Source organism: Heptranchias perlo, chromosome 21 (assembly GCF_035084215.1).
Source record: "Heptranchias perlo isolate sHepPer1 chromosome 21, sHepPer1.hap1, whole genome shotgun sequence".
Taxonomy (NCBI): domain Eukaryota; kingdom Metazoa; phylum Chordata; class Chondrichthyes; order Hexanchiformes; family Hexanchidae; genus Heptranchias; species Heptranchias perlo.
In genome coordinates this window covers 4965976-4986472 of record NC_090345.1, presented here as the reverse complement: position 1 = coordinate 4986472, position 20497 = coordinate 4965976, and the positions used below count along the sequence as shown (strand labels likewise).

At 46.6% G+C, this 20497-nt stretch overlaps 1 protein-coding gene across 1 annotated transcript in view; it reads left to right on the top strand.

Annotated features, from left to right (window-relative positions):
* Window positions 1-673: 673 nt before the first annotated feature.
* The window catches only part of abcc2 (ATP-binding cassette, sub-family C (CFTR/MRP), member 2), a 74654-nt gene continuing 54830 nt past the window's right edge, over window positions 674-20497 (top strand). Inside the window, exons 1-6 of the mRNA XM_068002004.1 lie at window positions 674-1080; window positions 13393-13566; window positions 15198-15344; window positions 16492-16629; window positions 18112-18234; window positions 19638-19693. Of these exons, the coding sequence (XP_067858105.1) occupies window positions 1039-1080; window positions 13393-13566; window positions 15198-15344; window positions 16492-16629; window positions 18112-18234; window positions 19638-19693 (680 nt within the window). The 5' untranslated portion in view covers window positions 674-1038. The remainder of the gene's footprint in view (window positions 1081-13392; window positions 13567-15197; window positions 15345-16491; window positions 16630-18111; window positions 18235-19637; window positions 19694-20497) is intronic.

Below are 20497 nucleotides of genomic sequence, written 5' to 3'. Positions count from 1 at the left end.
GAGGGTTGAGGTGGGGTTGGGAGGGGGCCTGCATGAGTCCTCAGGGCGTGGTGGGGGCTGGGAACCTACGTTCCCCCCCCCCCGATAGCGGGCAGGTGCCAGAAATGTGCCCTTAGTGGAACGGGCACCTGTTGGCTCCATGCAAACGAGGGGTGGCAGCTGCGTAACAAGGCACCAGTGGGTACTATCCCATCGGTTATACCATGGATTTTTGGTGCCTCGGTCCAGATCCACATATGAAGAATGGGAACTTGGGGAAGGTACTGGAGGGCACCACAAAACTGTACTCCCAGCAAGGACTGATAAGGAGGGAATGGGTCAAAAAAGGGCAATAATGGGATTGTAAACTGTTAACGTGAAAGAAAAAAAGATCCTACACTCCAACTCACCCAAAAAAGTTAATTTGTTTAAAGATAAGTTATGAATTGGGTTAAAAGGCAGAAAGTTCACCTGGTCATTTTCCTCTTATATGGGCAAATGTTGCAACTCTGAGTAATACAGTTTTAAAGTCCAGATGAAAGTACATATCAAGGCTGATTACAACAGAGGAATTATCTCCATAAAAAAAAACAAGTTCTAATGATTAACCTCAGATTGCTGATTTTGTCACTGCTTGGGGGGATAGGCATCGAACTTAAAGAAAAATCTAAAATGATCCGGACCCACAAAGTCGGTCGACGTTCCCAGTTCAAAATAAAAGAAATCGATTTCTTATTGAGTATTGGTAGCAAAAGTAAAACGTGATCATTCTCTCCGCCCCTCCCAACTAACCCGTTAAAAAAAAAGTTAAATAACATTTACAAAACAAAGAGGTGGGAGTTAAATATTAACGGAAGGTGATTTTGGACACTACTGGGCTCCGGTGATCAGACAGCATCCAGCGCTACTGGGATTGGAAGTTTATTGTTGTTCTCTTCTTTACCCCTGCGCCTTTAATTATTTTTTTCTAGCTGAGTCACCATTTGGGTTGCTCTTGTTTTATGCTGAGTCCTTTTATTGGAATGCCACACTCAGTGTTCTGTTGAGAGACTGTGAGGCATGTCGTCTGCGCTGGATGAGTACTGCGGCTCCACCTTTTGGGTGAGTACTATCGTCACACTGTATTTCTACACATGTCGATCCCGTCTTATGTGTCTGGTTTGGGGACCAGGTTGCCGATTACAGCAATAGATGTAAAAAAAAGAAAGAACTTGCATTTATATAGCGCCTTTTACGACCTCAGGATGCCCCAAAGCGCTTTGCAGCCAATGAAGTACTTTTTGAAGTGTAGTCACTGTTATAACGTTGGAAACGCGGCAGCCAATTTGCGCACAGCAAGATCCCACAAACAGCCGTGTGATAATGACCAGAAAACCTGTTTTAATGATGTTGTTTGAGGGATAAATATTGACCAGGACTCCCCTGCTCTTCATCAAAATAGTGCCATGGGATATTTTACATCAACCTGAGAGGGCAGACGGGGCCTCGGTTTAGCATCTCATCCGAGAGACGGCACCTCCAACAGTGCAGCCCTCCCCCAGTACTGCACTGGGAGTGTGGGCCTGGATTTTGTGCTCAAGTCTCTGGAGTGGGAATTGACCCCATGACCTTCTAACTCAAAGGCAAGAGTGCCACCCACTTAGCCACGGCTATAGACTGAGATAATCAAATACTCCATGAGAAGCAATGGTTCCCGTATTGCCTGGAGGTTGGGATAGAATGTTAGCTATGGGGGTTGTGGGGCCAGCAGGCAAGAAAGACTTGCATTTGTCTCGCACCCGTCACCTCCTCAGGGCATCCCAAAGTGCTTTACAACCAATGGATTCCTTTTGAAGTGCGGTCACTGTTCTGTAAGCAAGGGTTGAGTAGTTTAGGGATGAGAAAGGATGAATATTCTGGACTGTTTAATGGCCTTGTGTAATCCTATGTTCCTATGGACAGACAGGAATGCTTTAAGCACATCCAGCGATACGTCATGTGGTTTACTGAAATTTGCCGTCACCTTAGGGAGTTGGGGAGCGATTTCCCAGAGTTTTATCTGAAATTGGCCACACGTTTTTTTTCCTCTGTTTTTTGCCCTCCCCAGGAGTTGGATTTACCATAGTTTGGGAGGGGGGGTGCACGAGGTTACACCATCAAAAGGGCCGAATGGCCATCTCTCACTCTTCATTAGAATCAGAGAATGATACAGCACAGAAGGAGGCCATTCGGCCCATCGTGCCTGTGCCGGCTCTTTGAAAGAGCGATCCAATTAGTCCCGCACCCCCGCTCTTTCCCCATAACCCTGTAAATTTTTTCCCTTCAAGTATTTATCCAATTTTGAAAGTTATTATTGAATCTGCTTCCACCGCCCTTTCAGGCAGCGCGTTCCAGATCATAACTCGTTGCGTAAAAAAAAGTGCCCTCGTGTTACCTCTGGTTCTTTTGCCAATTTCATGTGTTTGCTTGATAACATTTGGTTATCAAAGTATTTCCATCATTGGACTGTGCATAGCATTTACCTCCTTCATAGATCCTGTGCCCTACCCTGAGAGGGGACGAGTCCATGATAGTGTAGAGTGTACCTGGGCAGTGGCTTCATGTAATGAACGGTCTTTCCCCAGTGAGTTTTTAAAAATATTTTCTTAATATTCCTTTATCTTTGTTAGGAAAATTAAGTCCGGTTATTTATTTCTGTATTCTTAATACCTCTGTACACATAGAAATACACACAAATTATAACATGGACACAGGCCATTCATCACAACCTGTCTGTGTTAGTGTTTACCCTCCTCGCCAGCAAATAGTTCCTGTTCCCAAATCCCTTAATCCCCTTTCCTGACAAAATTAGCAGTCACTTGGACAAGTGTGGATTGATTAGGGAAAGCCAGCACGGATTTGTTAAAGGCAAATCGTGCTTAACTAACTTGGTAGAGTTTTTTGATGGAGTTTGAAGGCATTTGGTAAAGTGCCGCATAATAGGCTTGTCATCAAGATTGAAGCCCATGGAATAAAGGGGGCAGTGGCAGCATGGATACGAAATTAGCTAAATAACAGAGATTAATGGTGAACAGTTGTTTTTCGGACTGGAGGGAGGTGTACAGTGGTGTTCCCCAGGGGTCGGTGCTGGGACCATTGCTTTTCTTGATATATATTAATGACTTGGACTTGGGTGTACAGGGCACAATTTCCAAATTTGCAGATGGCACAAAACTTGGAAGTGTAGTGAACAGTGAGGAGGACAGTGATAGACTTCAAGAGGATATAGACTGGCTGGTGGAATGGGCGGACACTTGGCAGATGCAATTTAACGCAGAAAAATGCGAAGTGATACATTTTGGTAGGAAGAACGAGGAGAGGCAATATAAACTAGAGGGCACAATTCTAAAAGGGGTACAGGAACAGAGAGATCTCGGGGTATATGTGCACAAATCGTTGAAAGTGGCAGGACAGGTTGAGAAAGCGGTTTAAAAAAGCATACGGGATCCTGGGCTTTATAAACAGAGGCATAGAGTACAAAAGCAAGGAAGTCATGATGAATCTTTATAAAACACTGGGTCGACCAGAGCTGGAGAATTGTGTCCAGTTCTGGGCACCGCACTTTAGGAAAAATGTGAAGGCCTTAGAGAGGATGCAGAAAAGATTTACTGGAATGATTCCAGGGATGAGGGACCTTAGTTACGTGGATAGACTGGAGAAGCTGGGGTTGTTCTCCTTGGAACAGAGAAGGTTGAGAGGAGATTTGATAGAGGTATTTAAAATCATGAAGGGTCGAGACAGAGTAGATAGTAGGCAGTGTCCAAGGCCCAACCATCTTCAGCTGCTTCATCAATGACCTTCCCTCCATCATAAGGTCAGAAATGGTGATGATTGCACAGTGTTCAGTTCCATTCGCAACCCTTCAGATAATGAAGCAGTCCGAGCCCGCATGCAGCAAGACCTGGACAACATCCAGGCTTGGGCTCATAAGTGGCAAGTAACATTCGCGCCAGATAAGTGCCAGGCAATGACCATCTCCAACAAGAGAAAGTCTAACCACCTCCCCTTGACATTCAACGGCATTACCATCGCCGAATCCCCCACCATCAACATCCTGGGGGTCACCATTGACCAGAAACTTAACTGGACCAGCCATATAAATACTGTGGCTACGAGAGCAGGTCAGAGGCTGGGTATTCTACGGCGAGTGACTCACCTCCTGACTCCCCAAAGCCTTTCCACCATCTAAAAGGCACAAGTCAGGAGTGTGATGGAATACTCTCCAATTGCTTGGATGAGTGCAGCTCCAACAATACTCAAGAAGCTCGACACCATCCAAGATAAAGCAGCCCACTTGATTGGCACCCCATCCACCACCCTAAACATTCACTCCCTTCACCACCGGCGCACAGTGGCTGCAGTGTGTACCATCCACAGGATGCACTGCAGCAACTCGCCAAGGCTTCTTCGACAGCACCTCCCAAACCCGCGACCTCTACCACCTAGAAGGACAAGAGCAGCAGACACATGGGAACAACACCACCTGCACGTTCCCCTCCAAGTCACACACCATCCCGACTTGGAAATATATCACCGTTCCTTCATCGTCGCTGGGTCAAAATCCTGGAACTCCCTTCCTAACAGCACAGTGGGAGAACCGTCATCACACGGACTGCAGCGGTTCAAGAAGGCGGCTCATCACCACCTTCTCAAGGGCAATTAGGGATGGGCAATAAATGCCGGCCACGCCAGCGGCGCCCACATCCCATGAACGAATAAAAAAAAAAGATAGAGAGAAACTGTTCCCATTGGTGGAAGGGTCAAGAACCAGAGGACATAGATTTAAGGTGATTGGCAAAAGATTCAAAGGTGAAATGAGAAAAAACTTTTTTATGCAGCAAGTGGTTAGGATCTGGAATGCGCTGCCCAAGGGGATGGTGGAGGCAGATTCAATCATGGCCTTCAAAAGGGAACTGGATAAGTACTTGAAAGGGTACTTGCAGGGCTATGGAGATAGGGCGGGGGAGTGGAACTAGCTGGATTGCTCTAGCACAGAGCCGGCATGGACTCGATGGGCCGAATGGCCTCCTTCTGTGCTGTAACCATTCTATGACTCTATGATTCGTTCATCCACCTATCCAATCTAATCTTTTAATCCCACAGCCTCACAACTCTCTCTCTGTGAAGAAGTTTCTCCTGCCCTCAGTTCTAAATCTCTTATATTTAATCTTCTATCTCTGGCCTCTTGTTCTAGACCCTCAAATACTGGAATCTATCTACCCTGTCCCATCCTTTCATTATCTTAAACACTTCTATCACATCTGCGATGTTTGAAGAAAAAAAGCCCCAATTTTTCAAATCTTTGTATTTGTGTTTTCTTATACCAGGCAAAATCCTTCATTTTGCAAAATGATTTACTCTTTGCTCCTTTTTTATTTCCCTTTGCCACCTTCTGAGTCAGAAGGTCATGGGTTCAAGTCCCACTCCAGAGACTTGAGCACATAATCCAGGCCGACACTCCCGGTGCAGTACTGAGAGAGTGCTGCACTGTCGGAGGTGCCGTCTTTTGGATGAAACATTAAACCGAGACCCCATCTGCCCTCTCAGATGGATGTAAAAGATGCCATCGAAGAGGAGCGGGTGAATGTCCTGACCAATAATCACCCCTCAACCAACCTCACTAAAAAAACAGATTATCTGGGTCATTATCACGTTGCTGTTTGTGGGATCTTCCTGTGCGTATATTGGCTGCCACATTTCCCTACATTATAGCAGTGACTACACTTCAAAAGGATGATTGGTTGTAAAGCGTTTTCGGATGTCCTGAGGTCGCGAAAGGCGCTATATAAATGCAAGTCTTTCTTTTTTTTTTACTAACTCCAGTCGAGGGACGCTGCGAGACCCCTTTTCCCGGACTTCGGCCTGCGCTGCTGTTGTTTTTTTTATTTCCCTTTGCCACCTACTGAGTCGGAAGGTCGTGGGTTCAGGAAGCTGGGAGGGGCGTGAGGGTGAACCTTTAACGGCCGCCTTCCGAGTCTCCTTCCTCTCCTGCTGCTCGCCACCTGCTCCCGACGACATGCCTGAAAACTGTAACTCAAGCGGCTTGAGGAGAGAGTCTCACCACTGACGCGCCTTTGAAGAAACGAGTCCTTTGTGACTGAACAAAAGATGGTTTCTCCCTAGGTTGACATTGCTGTTTCTGACTGGGGAGTTACAAAAAAAAAACAGGGCCCCTCCTCTTTAAAAGGTACCACTTCAGTTCGGTTCAGAAGGTATTGTTCTTCAGGACAATAATTTCTAGCAACAGGAAGAGGGCAGTAAATCCAGAGAGGCTTTTCTCCCCCCCCCCCCCTCCCCCCGCCCCCCCCCAATCTCTTCTCCATAATCTCTCACTCCCTTCTCCCTCCAGAAACAATTCCATGGCCCGGATTTTAATTCCCGGATGGGGGCGGAGGCGAATGGGAAACTGCCCGGCCTTCCGCAGCACAGGGCCCTCTGGAGATTTTAACTCCTGGGCCTCATTTCCAGAGGCCCCCTCTTGTCTCCCGCCCAATCCCCGGCGAAAAATCTCCACATAAATTCCAAGAGAAATTTGCAATAGTAGAAAAATACTGCCTGAAAGGGGCGGTGGAAGCAGATTCAATAGTAACTTTCAAAAGGGAATTGGATAATATTTGAAAGGGAGAAACTCACAGGGCTTTGGGGAAAGAGCAGGGGGAGTGGGACTAATTGGTTAGCTCTTTCAAAGAGCTGGCACAGACACGATGGGCTGAATGGCCTCCTCCTGTGCTACCCCTACTGTGATATTATGATACTATGATAAGTTATGTCAAACTTGTATATAAAGTTGGTTGGACCACACTTGGAGTACTGTGAACAGTTCTGGTCTCCATATTATAAAACAGATATAGAGGCACTGGAGAAGGTGCAAAAAGGATTTACTGGGATGATACCAGAACTGAGAGGTTATACCCATCAAGATAAATTGAGCAGGCTAGGGCTCTTTTCTCTAGAAAGAGAAGACTGATAGGTGACCTGATAGAGACCTTTAATATTATGAAAGGGTTTGATAGGGTAGACGTGGAGAAGATGTTTCCACTTGTGGGGGAGACCAGAACTAGGGGCCATAAATATAAGATAATCACGAATAAATCCAATCGGGAACTCAGGAGAAACATCTTTACCCAGAGAGTGGTTAGAATGTGGAACTCACTACCACAAGGAGTAGTTGAGGCGAATCGTATAGGTGCATTTAGGGGGAAGCTGGATAAACACATGAGGGAGAAAGGAATAGAAGGATATGCTGATAGGGTGAGATGAAGTAGGGAGGGAGGAGGCCCGTGTGGAGCATAAATGCCGGCAGGCCAGTTTAGCCTAATGGCCTGTTTATGCTGTGTACATTCTATGGAATTCTATGTAATACTTGCACTTTTATAGCCTAAGAACAGGTGGAGGCTATTCAGTCTCTCGAGCCCGTTCCACCAATCAATTAGATTGTGATCGATTTGTACCTCAAATCTATTTACCCGCCTTTGTTCCATGTGCTAAGCCATTACAAATCACTGGTTAGGCCTCAGCTGGAGCATTGTGTCCAATTCTGGGCACCGCACTTTAGGAAGGATGTCAAGGCTTCGGAGAGGGTACAGAGGAGGTTTATTAGGATGATACCAGGGATGAGGGACTTCAGCTATGTGGAGAGATTGGAGAAGCTGGGGTTGTTCTCCTTAGAGCAGAGAAGGTTAAGGGGAGACCCAATAGAGGTGTTCAAAATTGTGAGGGGTTTTGGTAGAGCAAGTAGGGAGAAACTGTTTTGCCCTGGCAAGTGGGTCGGTAACCAGAGGTCACCGATTTAGAATAATTGGCAAAAGAACTAGAGGGGAAATGAGAAATGTTTTCACACGGAGGGTTGTTAAGATCTGGAATGCGCTCCCTGAAAGAGTGGTGGAAGCAGATTCCATAGGAACTTTCAAAAGGCAATTGGACACGTACTTGAAGAGGATTAATTTGCAGGGTTATGGGGAAAAAGCTAGTGAATAGGACTAATTGGATAGCTCTTTCAAAGAGCCGGCACAGGCACGATGGGCTGAATGGCCTCCTACTGTGCTGTAAGATTCTGTGATTCTATGAGCCCTTGATGCCCTCGCCCAACAAAAATCTAGCAACCTCACCTTAACACATCGAAATGTCTCAAACCGATTTACGCGAGGGATTTGTTTTGGAAGTGCAGCGACTGATGTTATGTAAGAAAATGCAGCAGCCATTCTTCACTGGTAACATCCCACAAACAGCAAGGAGATGAATGAGCAGGTAGCCTGTTTTGGTTGAGGTGGGAATGTTGCCCAGATCACTGGAGGAACTCCCGGATCTTTTTCACACGGTGCCCTGGGATCTTCAACGTCCACCTGAAAAAGCAGACAGGACCTTGGGTTTTTTTTTTAACAGTTCCTCCGCAATGCAGCATTCCCTCAGTGCTGCAGTAGAGTGTCTGCCTGGATCATGGCTCAAAGCACTGTGTTGAGGCAGAGTAGAGGGAGCTTTATGTGCTATGCCTGACCTGAACCGGCTTGCTTCAGTGGACTTCATCGACAGAGGCCACCTCCAACTACATGACAGAAGAAAACAGCGTCCAGCGAGGGCATTTGAGCCGTTGCAAGGTTATTGAAGTTCAGAACTGAATGCGCCACTGGCTGCTCAACTAACTGTAAAGTATCTATTCTAGAGATTCCATTGGGGGGACCCGTTACCAGTGGTACCGCTGAGAGATTCACAATCAACCCGCCATAAATAAAGCGGCAAAGAGAGTCTCTGGGGTTTGTGTTCAATGGATGAGTCATCGGGACCTTGAGCATCAATAGAGATTAAACAGTCATTAACTCAGTGTAGGTTAACTTCAACTCTGCATCTCAACTTATCCCCCTCAAACTATGTAATTTGCCTCCCCTCGGGGAGAGTAATAGTGACAGCAGCAGAGCAAACTTCACCTTGTGATGGTTGATGAAGGTGTCTTTTTAATACAGGACTTAGCGTGATGATGCGCCTCCCTGCGCTTTTGGCAGCCTGTTCTTCGTCTACCAAAGAATTGTCTTTTTTTTTGGCCAATACCTTTACACCGTATCTTTCATTAATCCTGGATCGTGATACTGACTTAAGGGAAATTACTCCAGATTTGATCCCACCCATTGAGTGTTGGCAGCCTATCGGGCTGGAGGACGAATTGCAGTCGAGCCTGATTCTTGTCTTCACCATGTGAATCGCAATCAGGAGAAGAAAGACTTGCATTTATACAGCGCTTTCAGGACCTCGCAAAGCACTTTATAGCCAATGAAGTACTTTTAAAGTAGGAAATACGGCAGCCAATTTGCACACTGCAAGGTCCCACAAACAGAAATGTGATAATGACCAGATAATCTGTTTTTTTAGTGATGTTGGTAGAGGGATAAATATTGGGCCAGGACACCGGGGAGAACTCCCCTGCTCTTCTTCAAAATAGTGCCATGGGATCTTTTACATCCACCTGAGAAGACAGAAGGGGTCTCGGTTTAATGTCCCATCCGAAAGACAGTGCAGCACTCCCTCAGTACTGCATTGGGAGTGTCAGCTGCGTTTTGTGCTCAAGTCTCTGGAGTGACCACAACCTATCTGACTCAGAGGCGAGAGTGCTACCACTGAGCCACAGCTGACACTGGCTTATTTGCCCCAATCATAACCCAGAGATCAGTTCTAGCAACTGACCACCACCCTTGGTCAGGGATGCTGGTACCAATGATAATTAGTGAAAAGTAAATTTAAAACAGATGTCATGAAGGACGGGTTTGCTCAAAGAGTGAGAAATGTTTGGAACAATCGGCCAAGTTATTGGAGACACGAGCTTTGATGTGGTTCTCCTAGGGGGAGTGTTTGCTAGTGCTGTTGGGGAGGGTTTAAACTAATGTGGCAGGGGGATGGGAACCGATGCAGGAAGTCAGTGGGAAATAAAGTGGTGACAGAAACAAAAGGCAGTAAGGGAGAGTGTACAGAACATGACCGGACAGATGGTCTGAGAAAGCAGGGCAAAGACCAAGGGAAGACTAGATTAAACTGCATTTATTTCAATGCAAGAAGTCTGATGGGCAAGGCAGATGAACTCAGGGCATGGATGGGTACATGGGACTGGGATGTTATAGCTATTACTGAAACATGGCTAAGGGAGGGGCAGGACTGGCAGCTCAATGTTCCAGGGTACAGATGCTATAGGAAAGATAGAGCAGGAGGTAAGAGAGGAGGGGGAGTTGCGTTCTTGATTAGGGAGAACATCACGGCAGTAGTGAGAGGGGATATATCCGAGGGTTCGCCCACTGAGTCCATATGGGTAGAACTGAAAAATAAGAAGGGAGAGATCACTTTGATAGGATTGTACTACAGACCCCCAAATAGTCAACGGGAAATTGAGGAGCAAATATGTAAGGAGATTACAGACAGCTGCAAGAAAAATAGGGTGGTAATAGTAGGGGACTTTAACTTTCCCAACATTGACTGGGACAGCCATAGCATTAGGGGCTTGGATGGAGAGAAATTTGTTGAGTGTATTCAGGAGGAATTTCTCATTCAGTATGTGGATGGCCCGACTAGAGAGGGGGCAAAACTTGACCTCCTCTTGGGAAATAAGGAAGGGCAGGTGACAGAAGTGTTAGTGAGGGATCACTTTGGGACCAGTGATCATAATTCCATTAGTTTTCAGATAGCTATGGAGAAGGATAGGTCTGGCCCAAAAGTTAAAATTCTAAATTGGGGAAAGGCCAATTTTGATGGTATTAGACAGGAACTTTCAGAAGTTGATTGGGAGAGTCTGTTGGCAGGCAAAGGGACGTCTGGTAAGTGGGAGGCTTTCAAAAGTGTGTTAACCAGGGTTCAGTGTAAGCACATTCCTTATAAAGTGAAGGGCAAGGCTGGTAGAAGTAGGGAACCTTGGATGACTCGGGAGATTGAGGCACTAGTCAAAAATAAGAAGGAGGCATATGACATGCATAGGCAGCTGGGATCAAGTGGATCCCTTGAAGAGTATAGAGATTGCCGGAGTAGAGTTAAGAGAGAAATCAGGAGGGCAAAAAGGGGATATGAGATTGCTTTGGCAGATCAGGCAAAGGTGAATCCAAAGAGCTTCTACAAATACATAAAGGGCAAAAGGGTAACAAGGGAGAGAGTAGGGCCTCTTAAGGATCAACAAGGTCATCTATGTGCGGAACCACAAGAGATGGGTGAGATCCTGAATGAATATTTCACATCGGTATTTACGGTTGAGAAAGGCATGGATGTTAGGGAACTTGGGGAAATAAATAGTGATGTCTTGAGGAGTGTACATATTACAGAGAGGGAGGTGCTGGAAGTCTTAACGCGCATCAAGGTAGATAAATCTCCGGGACCTGATGAAATGTATCCCAGGACGTTATGGGAGGTTAGGGAGGAAATTGCGGGTCCCCTAGCAGAGATATTTGAATCATCCACCGCTACAGGTGAGGTGCCTGAAGATTGGAGGGTAGCAAATGTTGTGCCTTTGTTTAAGAAGGGCGGCAGGGAAAAGCCTGGGAACTACAGACCAGTGAGCCTGACATCTGTAGTGGGTAAGTTGTTAGAGGGTATTCTGAGGGACAGAATCTACAGGCATTTGGAGAGGCAGGGACTAATTAGGAACAGTCAGCATGGTTTTGTGAGAGGAAAATCATGTCTCACGAATTTGATTGAGTTTTTTGAAGGGGTAACCAAGAAGATAGATGAGGGCTGTGCAGTAGACGTGGTCTACATGGACTTCAGCAAAGCATTTGACAAGGTACCGCATGGTAGGTTGTTACATAAGGTTAAATCTCATGGGATCCAAGGTGAGGTAGCCAATTGGATACAAAATTGGCTTGACGACAGAAGACAGAGGGTGGTTGTCGAGGGTTGTTTTTCAAACTGGATGCCTGTGTCCAGCGGTGTGCCTCAGGGATCGGTGCTGGGTCCGCTGTTATTTGTTATTTATATTAATGATTTGGATGAGAATTTAGGAGGCATGGTTAGTAAGTTTGCAGATGACACCAAGATTGGTGGCATTGTGGACAGTGAAGAAGGTTATCTAGGATTGCAACGGGATCTTGATAAATTGGTCCAGTGGGCCGATGAATGGCAGATGGAGTTTAATTTAGATAAATGTGAGGTGATGCATTTTGGTAGATCGAATCGGGCCAGGACCTACTCCGTTAATGGTAGGGCGTTGGGGAGAGTTATAGAACAAAGAGATCTAGGAGTACAGATTCATAGCTCCTTGAAAGTGGAGTCACAGGTGGATAGGGTGGTGAAGAAGGCATTCAGCATGCTTGGTTTCATTGGTCAGAACATTGAATGCAGGAGTTGGGATGTCTTGTTGAAGTTGTACAGGGCATTGGTGAGGCCACACTTGGAGTACTGTGTACAGTTCTGGTCACCCTATTATAGAAAGGATATTATTAAACTAGAAAGAGTGCAGAAAAGATTTACTAGGATGCTACCGGGACTTGATGGTTTGACTTACAGGGAGAGGTTAGACAGACTGGGACTTTATTCCCTGGAGAGTAGGAGGTTAAGGGGTGATCTTATAGAAGTCTATAAAATAATGAGGGGCATAGATAAGGTCGATAGTCAAAATCTTTTCCCAAAGGTAGGGGAGTCTATAACGAGGGGGCACAGATTTAAGGTGAGAGGGGAGAGATACAAAAGGATCCAGAGGGGCAATTTTTTCACTCAAAGGGTGGTGAGTGTCTGGAACGAGCTGCCAGAGGCAGTAGTAGAGGCGGGTACAATTTTGTCTTTTAAAAAGCATTTGGACAGTTACATGGGGAAGATGGGTATCGAGGGATATGGGCCAAGTGCAGGCAATTGGGACTAGCTTAGTGGTATAAACTGGGCGACATGGACATGTTGGGCCGAAGGGCCTGTTTCCATGTTGTAACTTCTATGATTCTATGATTCTATGATTCTTTCCCTTTGTGCTCGGGTCTTTTTAAAATCCCTGTCTTCTCTTATATCCTTATAATCCCTTCATGGCCTCGCCCCTCCCTACCTCTGTAATCTCCTCCAGCCCTACAACCCTCCGAGATCTCTGCGCTCCTCCAATTCTGACCTCTTACGCATCCTCGATTTTAATCGCTCCACCATTGGCGGCCGTGCCTTCAGCTGCTTAGATCCTAAGCTCTGGAATTCCCTCCCTAAACCTCTCCGCCTCTCTCTCCTCCCTTAAGACAATCCTTAAAAACCTCTCTCTTTGACCAAGCTTTTGGTCACCTGTCCTAATATCTCCTTATGTGGCTCGGTGTCAAGTTTTGTCTGATTTCGCTCCTGCGAAGCGCCTTGGGACATTTTACTACATTAAAGGCGCTATATAAACGCAAGTTGTTGTTGCTATTGTAAGATAGGGTGTTGTGATTCTGACGTGTTGATGGTGACGTGTCCTCTTTTCCTGCTCAGAATGCCTCTTACCTGGACCGCCCAGACCCCGACTTTCCAGTGTGCTTGGAGCAGACTGCCCTGGTGTGGATTCCTCTGGGATTTCTGTGGATCTGTGCACCCTGGCAGCTTTCACACTTATTCAGGTCAAGAGAAAGAGGAGCTGGCTATTCAGAACTCTACCTAGTAAAGCAGGTAACCATCTCCTTCATTCTCTGCCTCCGTTACGTTAAAAGATGCTTTAAAAATGCCAGGTGTTGTTGGTTGCAGCTGTAACCAAATCATTTTCATTTTCAGGATTATGTAAACAATCTTGTGGCACAAACAATATCAAAAAACTTTTTTAATTTTATGAATATTTGTGCTCATCAAAGTAAAGAAAGAAAGAACTTGTTTTTCTACAGCGCCTTTCACAACCTCAGGACGTCCCAAAGCGTTTACAGCCAATGAAGTGCTTTTTGAAGTGTAGTCACTGTTGTAATGTAGGAAACACGGCAGCCAATTTGCGCACAGCAAGATCCCACAAACAGCAATGTGATAATGACCAGATGATCTGCTTTTCAGTGATGTTGATTGAGGGATAAATATTGTCCAGAACAACGGGGAGAACTCCCCTGCTCTTCTTCGAAATAGTGCCTTGGGATGCCTGATGTATATCAGTTTTTAAGCAAGTACAGAACCAGGGAAAAAGGGGGGGAGGGAGGAAAGAACAAAGGGAAGGTCTCTGATAGGGTGGAGGGCAGGAGTGATTAAATGACAAAAGGGATGATGATGCACGGCAAGGAGGGAGGGAATGGGACAAGTAAAGAAACAAAAGCTGGGTCCAGAGGAGGTGTAAATGGATACAGCAGAATAGCAGAGGGGGGAGGGAAACATTGAAAATCTGGCAAAGAGGAGAAGGCTCCTGTGGCCCGGGAATGTGGCGGAGAAAGGTGGGGAGACCCCGGGGTACAGACCACCCCCCCACTAGCCGTGTATCGAGAGGGGTTCCACCCCCAAACACCAGCCCACCCTCCCCCTCTCCCTCCACCACTTCCTCACTCCTCCCCCACCTCCCACCCCTCCCCCACCCCCACCCGTCCCCCACTCCCAGTGGCTCTGGTGAATCCGTCCTTCATTATTGGCACCTGCTGTCTGAGGAAATGGGAGCGGTGGTTAAGATCTAAAGCAATGTATAAACTGAGTACTGCATTCAGTTTTCAGCACCAAACTTCAGGAACGATCTGTTGGTCTTGGAGGGGGTACAGCATGGGTTAGATACAGAGTAAAGCTCCCTCTACACTGTCCCATCAAACACTCCCAGGGCAGGTACAGCACGGGTTAGATACAGAGTAAAGCTCCCTCTACACTGTCCCATCAAACACTCCCAGGGCAGGTACAGCACAGGTTAGATACAGAGTAAAGCTCCCTCTACACTGTCCCATCAAACACTCCCAGGGCAGGTACAGCACAGGTTAGATACAGAGTAAAGCTCCCTCTACACTGTCCCGTCAAACACTCCCAGGGCAGGTACAGCACGGGTTAGATACAGAGTAAAGCTCCCTCTACACTGTCCCATCAAACACTCCCAGGGCAGGTACAGCATGGGTTAGATACAGAGTAAAGCTCCCTCTACACTGTCCCATCAAACAACCTGGCGAGGCACAACAAGGCTACAAGTGGCTGTGAAACCATATGCCTGAGAGAGTCAGCACCTTCACATCAGGACAAGGGGGGAAATTGGGGGAAAAATTACTTTAGAATTTGGGTTTTGGGTATTTAACACCTGAGAACGTGGAAGTCACTGAATGATTATGTTTAGTAATCATTTTCTTTCCCCTCAATAGATCCTTGCCTGCCTGCTGTTCCTGACCTCTGTGGTTGGGCTGGTTATCACAGTGGTGGAAGACTTCGGCGGCTATAGGGACCCCACACCTGATAAACTGAACCCCGTGGTTCTCTACGTAAACCCCTCCATTTATGCAGCATCTTGGGTAAGAACCAAAGGGGTTTCACATTGCATGAAATGAGTTATTAAAGAGAAATGTCCCACTACAACGACTGTTAGGACCCTTCTTAAGAGTGCGTCACCATCGGGGTCTCCTTTGAAGAGTAGAATTGCATCAATGGGATCCCCTTTTATGAACCAAAGATATAGGAACATAGGAAGAGGAATAGGCCATTCAGCCCCTCGAGCCTATTCCTGCGTTCAATGAGATCATGGCTGATCTATATGCTAACTCCATTCTTGGCTCCATATCCCTTAATACCCTTGGCTAGCAAGAATCTATTGATCTCAGATTTAATATTATTAATTGAGCATCTATTGCTTTTTGTGGGAGAGAGTTCCACACTTCTATCACCCTCTGTGTGAAGAAGTGTTTCCTAACTTCTCTCCTGAATGACCTGGCTCTGATTTTAAGGTTATGTCCCCTTGTCCTGGACTGCTCCATCAGCGGAAAGAGTTTCTCTCTATACACAAAGAATTCTAGATCTTAAGAGCATATGGAAAAAAAATAAGGATAAGTAAAGGGCCGTTTGGCTGATTGAAACTCATCCCTTTAATACCCGGACTAACCTTATTTCCACTCCTTTATCTGATAGATTATTTCAAACGTTTATCTCCCTTTGAGCAAAGGAATCTTTTAAAGATCTGTGTTTCGAGTTCATGAAATCACATTCCGCAAAATGTCATGTTTTAAAGCCCCATGTTCCTGCTGTCTGGTAGCGTAGGTCAAAATGGGGAAAGCGTCAAACTGCAGCGGTTACTGAGTAGTTCACAGGGGATGTAACGGATGATCCCGAGTGTGAGTTATGTGATCTGGTGTTAAATATGATTGAGTGAGAATTCCTCTGTCACTGTGTGTAGTAATATCCTGAGAGCTATTTAGGGAGACCAGAGACTGGGGGTCATAAATATAAGATTGTCACCTATAAATCCAACAGGGAATTCAGGAGAAACTTCTTTACCCAGAGAGTGGTGAGAATGTGGAACTCGCTACCACAAGGAGTAGTCGGGGCGAATAGCATGGAGGCATTTAAGGGGAAGCCGGATAAACACATGAGGGAGGAAGGAATAGAAGGATATGGCTAGTGCTGGCATCAGTTTTCCATTCACTGCCTGCTCCCCTCCTGTTCTAGTTGATGGTGTTGCTGGTCCAGGAGAGCAGAAGACGGGCCCATGACAAGGACTCTCCTTTCCTCTTCATCTTCTGGCTGTTGTCCGTCCTGTGTGGTGTCTTTATGCTGCAGACTCTAATCAGGCTGACCATTAAACAGGTGGGAAATCCTGATTTATCTTGGCTACAGTGGGAGGGGGGGCTTTTAACTTTTGGTGGGGGAGGGGCGGGCGGAAAGCGGGCGGTAGTGGAACGGCAGCCCGCTATACACCCCCCCCCCCCACCTGATTTTCCTTTCCGCTGAAGTCAATGGGCGGTCAATCCGTCACCGCCCGCTTTCCATTCCCATCAAAAAAAAATCTACCCTGTTATTTACCGTGTATAAGGGAGGCCCTGTGTCATCCCTCAGATTGTGCTGGAATAGGTTAGAAATTCACTTCCACCGAGTTAGACAATCTTAGAAGCAGTTGGGATCTCAAAATTGCCCTTCGTGCCTCTTGGCTAAGGAAAAGAAAGAAAGAAGGCAGGACTTGAATTTCTATCGCGCTTTTCACGACCTTGGGACTCCCCAAAGTGCTTCACAGCCAATGAAGTACTTTTGAAGTGTAGTCACTTTTGAAGTGTAATGTAGGAAATGCGGCAGCCAATTTGTGCACAGCAAGATCCCACAAACAGCATTGTGATAATGACCAGATAATCTGTTTTTTAGTGATGTTGGTTGAGGAATAAATATTGGCCCAGAACACCGGGGAGAACTCCCCCGCTCTTCTTCGAAATAGTGGCCGTGGGAACTTTTACGTCCACCTGTGAGGGCAGATGGGGCCTCGGTTTAATGTCTCATCCAAAAGACGGCAGCTCCGACAGTGCAGCACTCCCTCGGTACTGCACTGGGAGTGTCGGCCTGGATTATGGGGCTCAAGGAGGAAAATATCAGCCAGGGTTCTGAGTCCTTATTTCCAATCAACAGCCCCTGCGGAAAAGTGTGTGGGCGTGTGTAAGGACAGGATAAAACTTAGCTCTGATGCCTATGATCGGATAGACTGCCAGCACTCGGACATGATGAATGGCCACTTAGACGAGGAGTTAGAGGGTATCCATGGGAGCTGTATCCTGCCAGAGTCACGGCCCAAAGGAGAGGGGAGATGAAAAGGATCCAGCTTAGGACTAGTCTGCAGCTCCTTTACACTGTCGCGGAGGGCTCGGCACGTGACCCTAAATGTGACCTCTGACCTTCGGCCAGAATCCATGGAAGAGTAGGTGAGCTTGAGGTCAGCACCAAACCACGGCACGGTGCAATATAGACTGTAGGCTGGAAGCACCAATGACGGGACCCCAACACGGGTATCACTGTTAGATGTCGACGTCCACATTCCCGTCATCCTCAGTTCCAGATGTTGACCCACTGGCAGGCAATAGCTTTAATCCTGGACATCCGTGTAGATGGATGACTTTGCAGGATTGAATACCAGGCCTGAGCTCCCATTGGAACGGGCTAGGCCATTTCTAACAGTGACTAATATATCACACCTGCTTCTCCGTCCTCTGCACAAGAACTGGTGTTTCCTTACACCACTGATGGTGATACTCAGCAATGGTGTCTTCCTACTGACTGTGTTTTCCCCTCTGTCTCACTGCTGCACAGGGTAGTGCTCCTGATTTGCCACGGTTCTCATTGTATTGCATCTCCTACGGTCTTGAATGCATCTCCATCGTCATCTCCTGCATTTCTGACGTATCTTCAGAAGAAAAAGCTGCTGCAAAGAAGGTTGTTTTTACAATTTTCATCAATGTGGGGGCTTTAGTGCTGGGAACAGAACATATTCTATCGCAGGAACTAGGCAGAGTAAAGCTCCCTCAACACTGTCCCATCAAACACTCCCAGGGCAGGTACAGCACGGGTTAGATACAGAGTAAAGCTCCCTCTACACTGTCCCATCAAACACTCCCAGGGCAGGTACAGCATGGGTTAGATACAGAGTAAAGCTCCCTCTACACTGTCCCATCAAACACTCCCAGGGCAGGTACAGCATGGGTTAGATACAGAGTAAAGCTCCCTCTACACTGTCCCATCAAACACTCCCAGGGCAGGTACAGCACGGGTTAGATACAGAGTAAAGCTCCCTCTACACTGTCCCATCAAACACTCCCAGGGTAGGTACAGCACGGGTTAGATACAGAGTAAAGCTCCCCCTACACTGTCCCATCAAACAGTCCCAGGGCAGGTACAGCACGGGTTAGATACAGAGTAAAGCTCCCTCTACACTGTCCCATCAAACACTCCCAGGGCAGGTACAGCACGGGTTAGATACAGAGTAAAGCTCCCTCTACACTGTCCCATCAAACACTCCCAGGGCAGGTACAGCACGGGTTAGATACAGATTAAAGCTCCCTCTACACTGTACCATCAAACACTCCCAGGGCAGGTACAGCACGGGTTAGATACAGAGTAAAGCTCCCTCTACACTGTCCCATCAAACACTCCCAGGGCAGGTACAGCACGGGTTAGATACAGAGTAAAGCTCCCTCTACACTGTCCCATCAAACACTCCCAGGGCAGGTACAGCACGGGTTAGATACAGAGTAAAGCTCCCCCTACACTGTCCCATCAAACAGTCCCAGGGCAGGTACAGCACGGGTTAGATACAGAGTAAAGCTCCCTCTACACTGTCTTGAGACTGTGCTTTGACCCCAAACTAACAGCAATGTACTCAACAGTAACAGTCAGACAGTTTCCCACTGGCCCACACTCACCATTCTTATCTCCTTTCTGGATGAGTTTCCTAATTCAGTACCAAATGGGGCTGACTGAGAGGCAGTTTTGTGTCCACTGATAATTGGAGTGAGGAGCCCCAAAATCAGTTTAATGAAGACCTTTATAACCGGCAGGCCAAGGAGACGTTCATTCCTTCAGTCTGGGCTGGTTTTGAACTCAGTTGTCCGTGCGTTAGCCCACCATGTCATTTAATCATTTTGTTTTGTGAAGAAACCATTTTTATCATTTACTGGATCCGAGGCCACATTTTGGTGGCGGTAGAATATCATAGCATCGTAGACCACAGAAAGAGGCCATTCGGCCCAACGTGCCCGTGCTGGCTCTTTGAAAGAGAGATCCAATTAGTTGATAATTCAAGTTTAAATGCAAATGTCTCTTGTCTTCTCTTTTCTTAGAATCCACAGGTAACTGCATCCTTTCTCAGCCAAATAACCTTCAACTGGTTTAACGGGTAAGGGAAACTCTCCGAATTTGTTGGTTCAGAGAATCTTTAGGAGTATGAGAAGGAATATTAAAGCCAGCAAGTCACTTTGGTGAGGTATCAAAAAGTGGCTAACAGCTGGCACCTGCAGGATAGTTTCGGAACATGGGGCTGCTTCTTCAGAAGGGAAGGGGGAGTAATGGAGAGGGGGATTAGAAAGAAAAATAAACAATGAAAAGGGGGATTAGTCACCCATGGCATTACACACGGGGCGCCAGGACCAAGGAGAGTCTTCTGGCAAAGCAGGGCTAGAGGGCGCCGAATCATTGTACCAGTGTGCAGATGTAATTTAATCCCTATTTTCATAGAATCGTACAGCACAGAAGGAGGCCATTTGGCCCATCGTGCCTGTGCCAGAGCTATTGAATTAGTCCCACTTCCCCCTGCTCTTTCCCCACAGCCCTGCAAATTTCTCCTTTTCAAGTATATATTCAATTTTAAAGTATTACACTCTGTCCTTATTTGTATATGATATACTCTGATTTTGTATTATTATTTATAGTTAAATAACAAAACTCACAGCAGTTTGGGAAGCAGAGGAGTAGATTTGGTCGGAGCGCAGGAGTTTCCCTGTCGTACAGGCTGAGAATCAGGGGCGATCGCAAAGTTAAGGTGCTACAGCATCACCACTGGCGGGAGGCTGTAATCACAGCATGACAAGTTTACATAGGCAGTTTCCATTATAAATGTGGACATCGGAATTTACAATGGCAAGAATTGACACAAAAGTGTGACAAAAACGTGACAACAGGAAGTAAGGTTTTTGTGGACAGG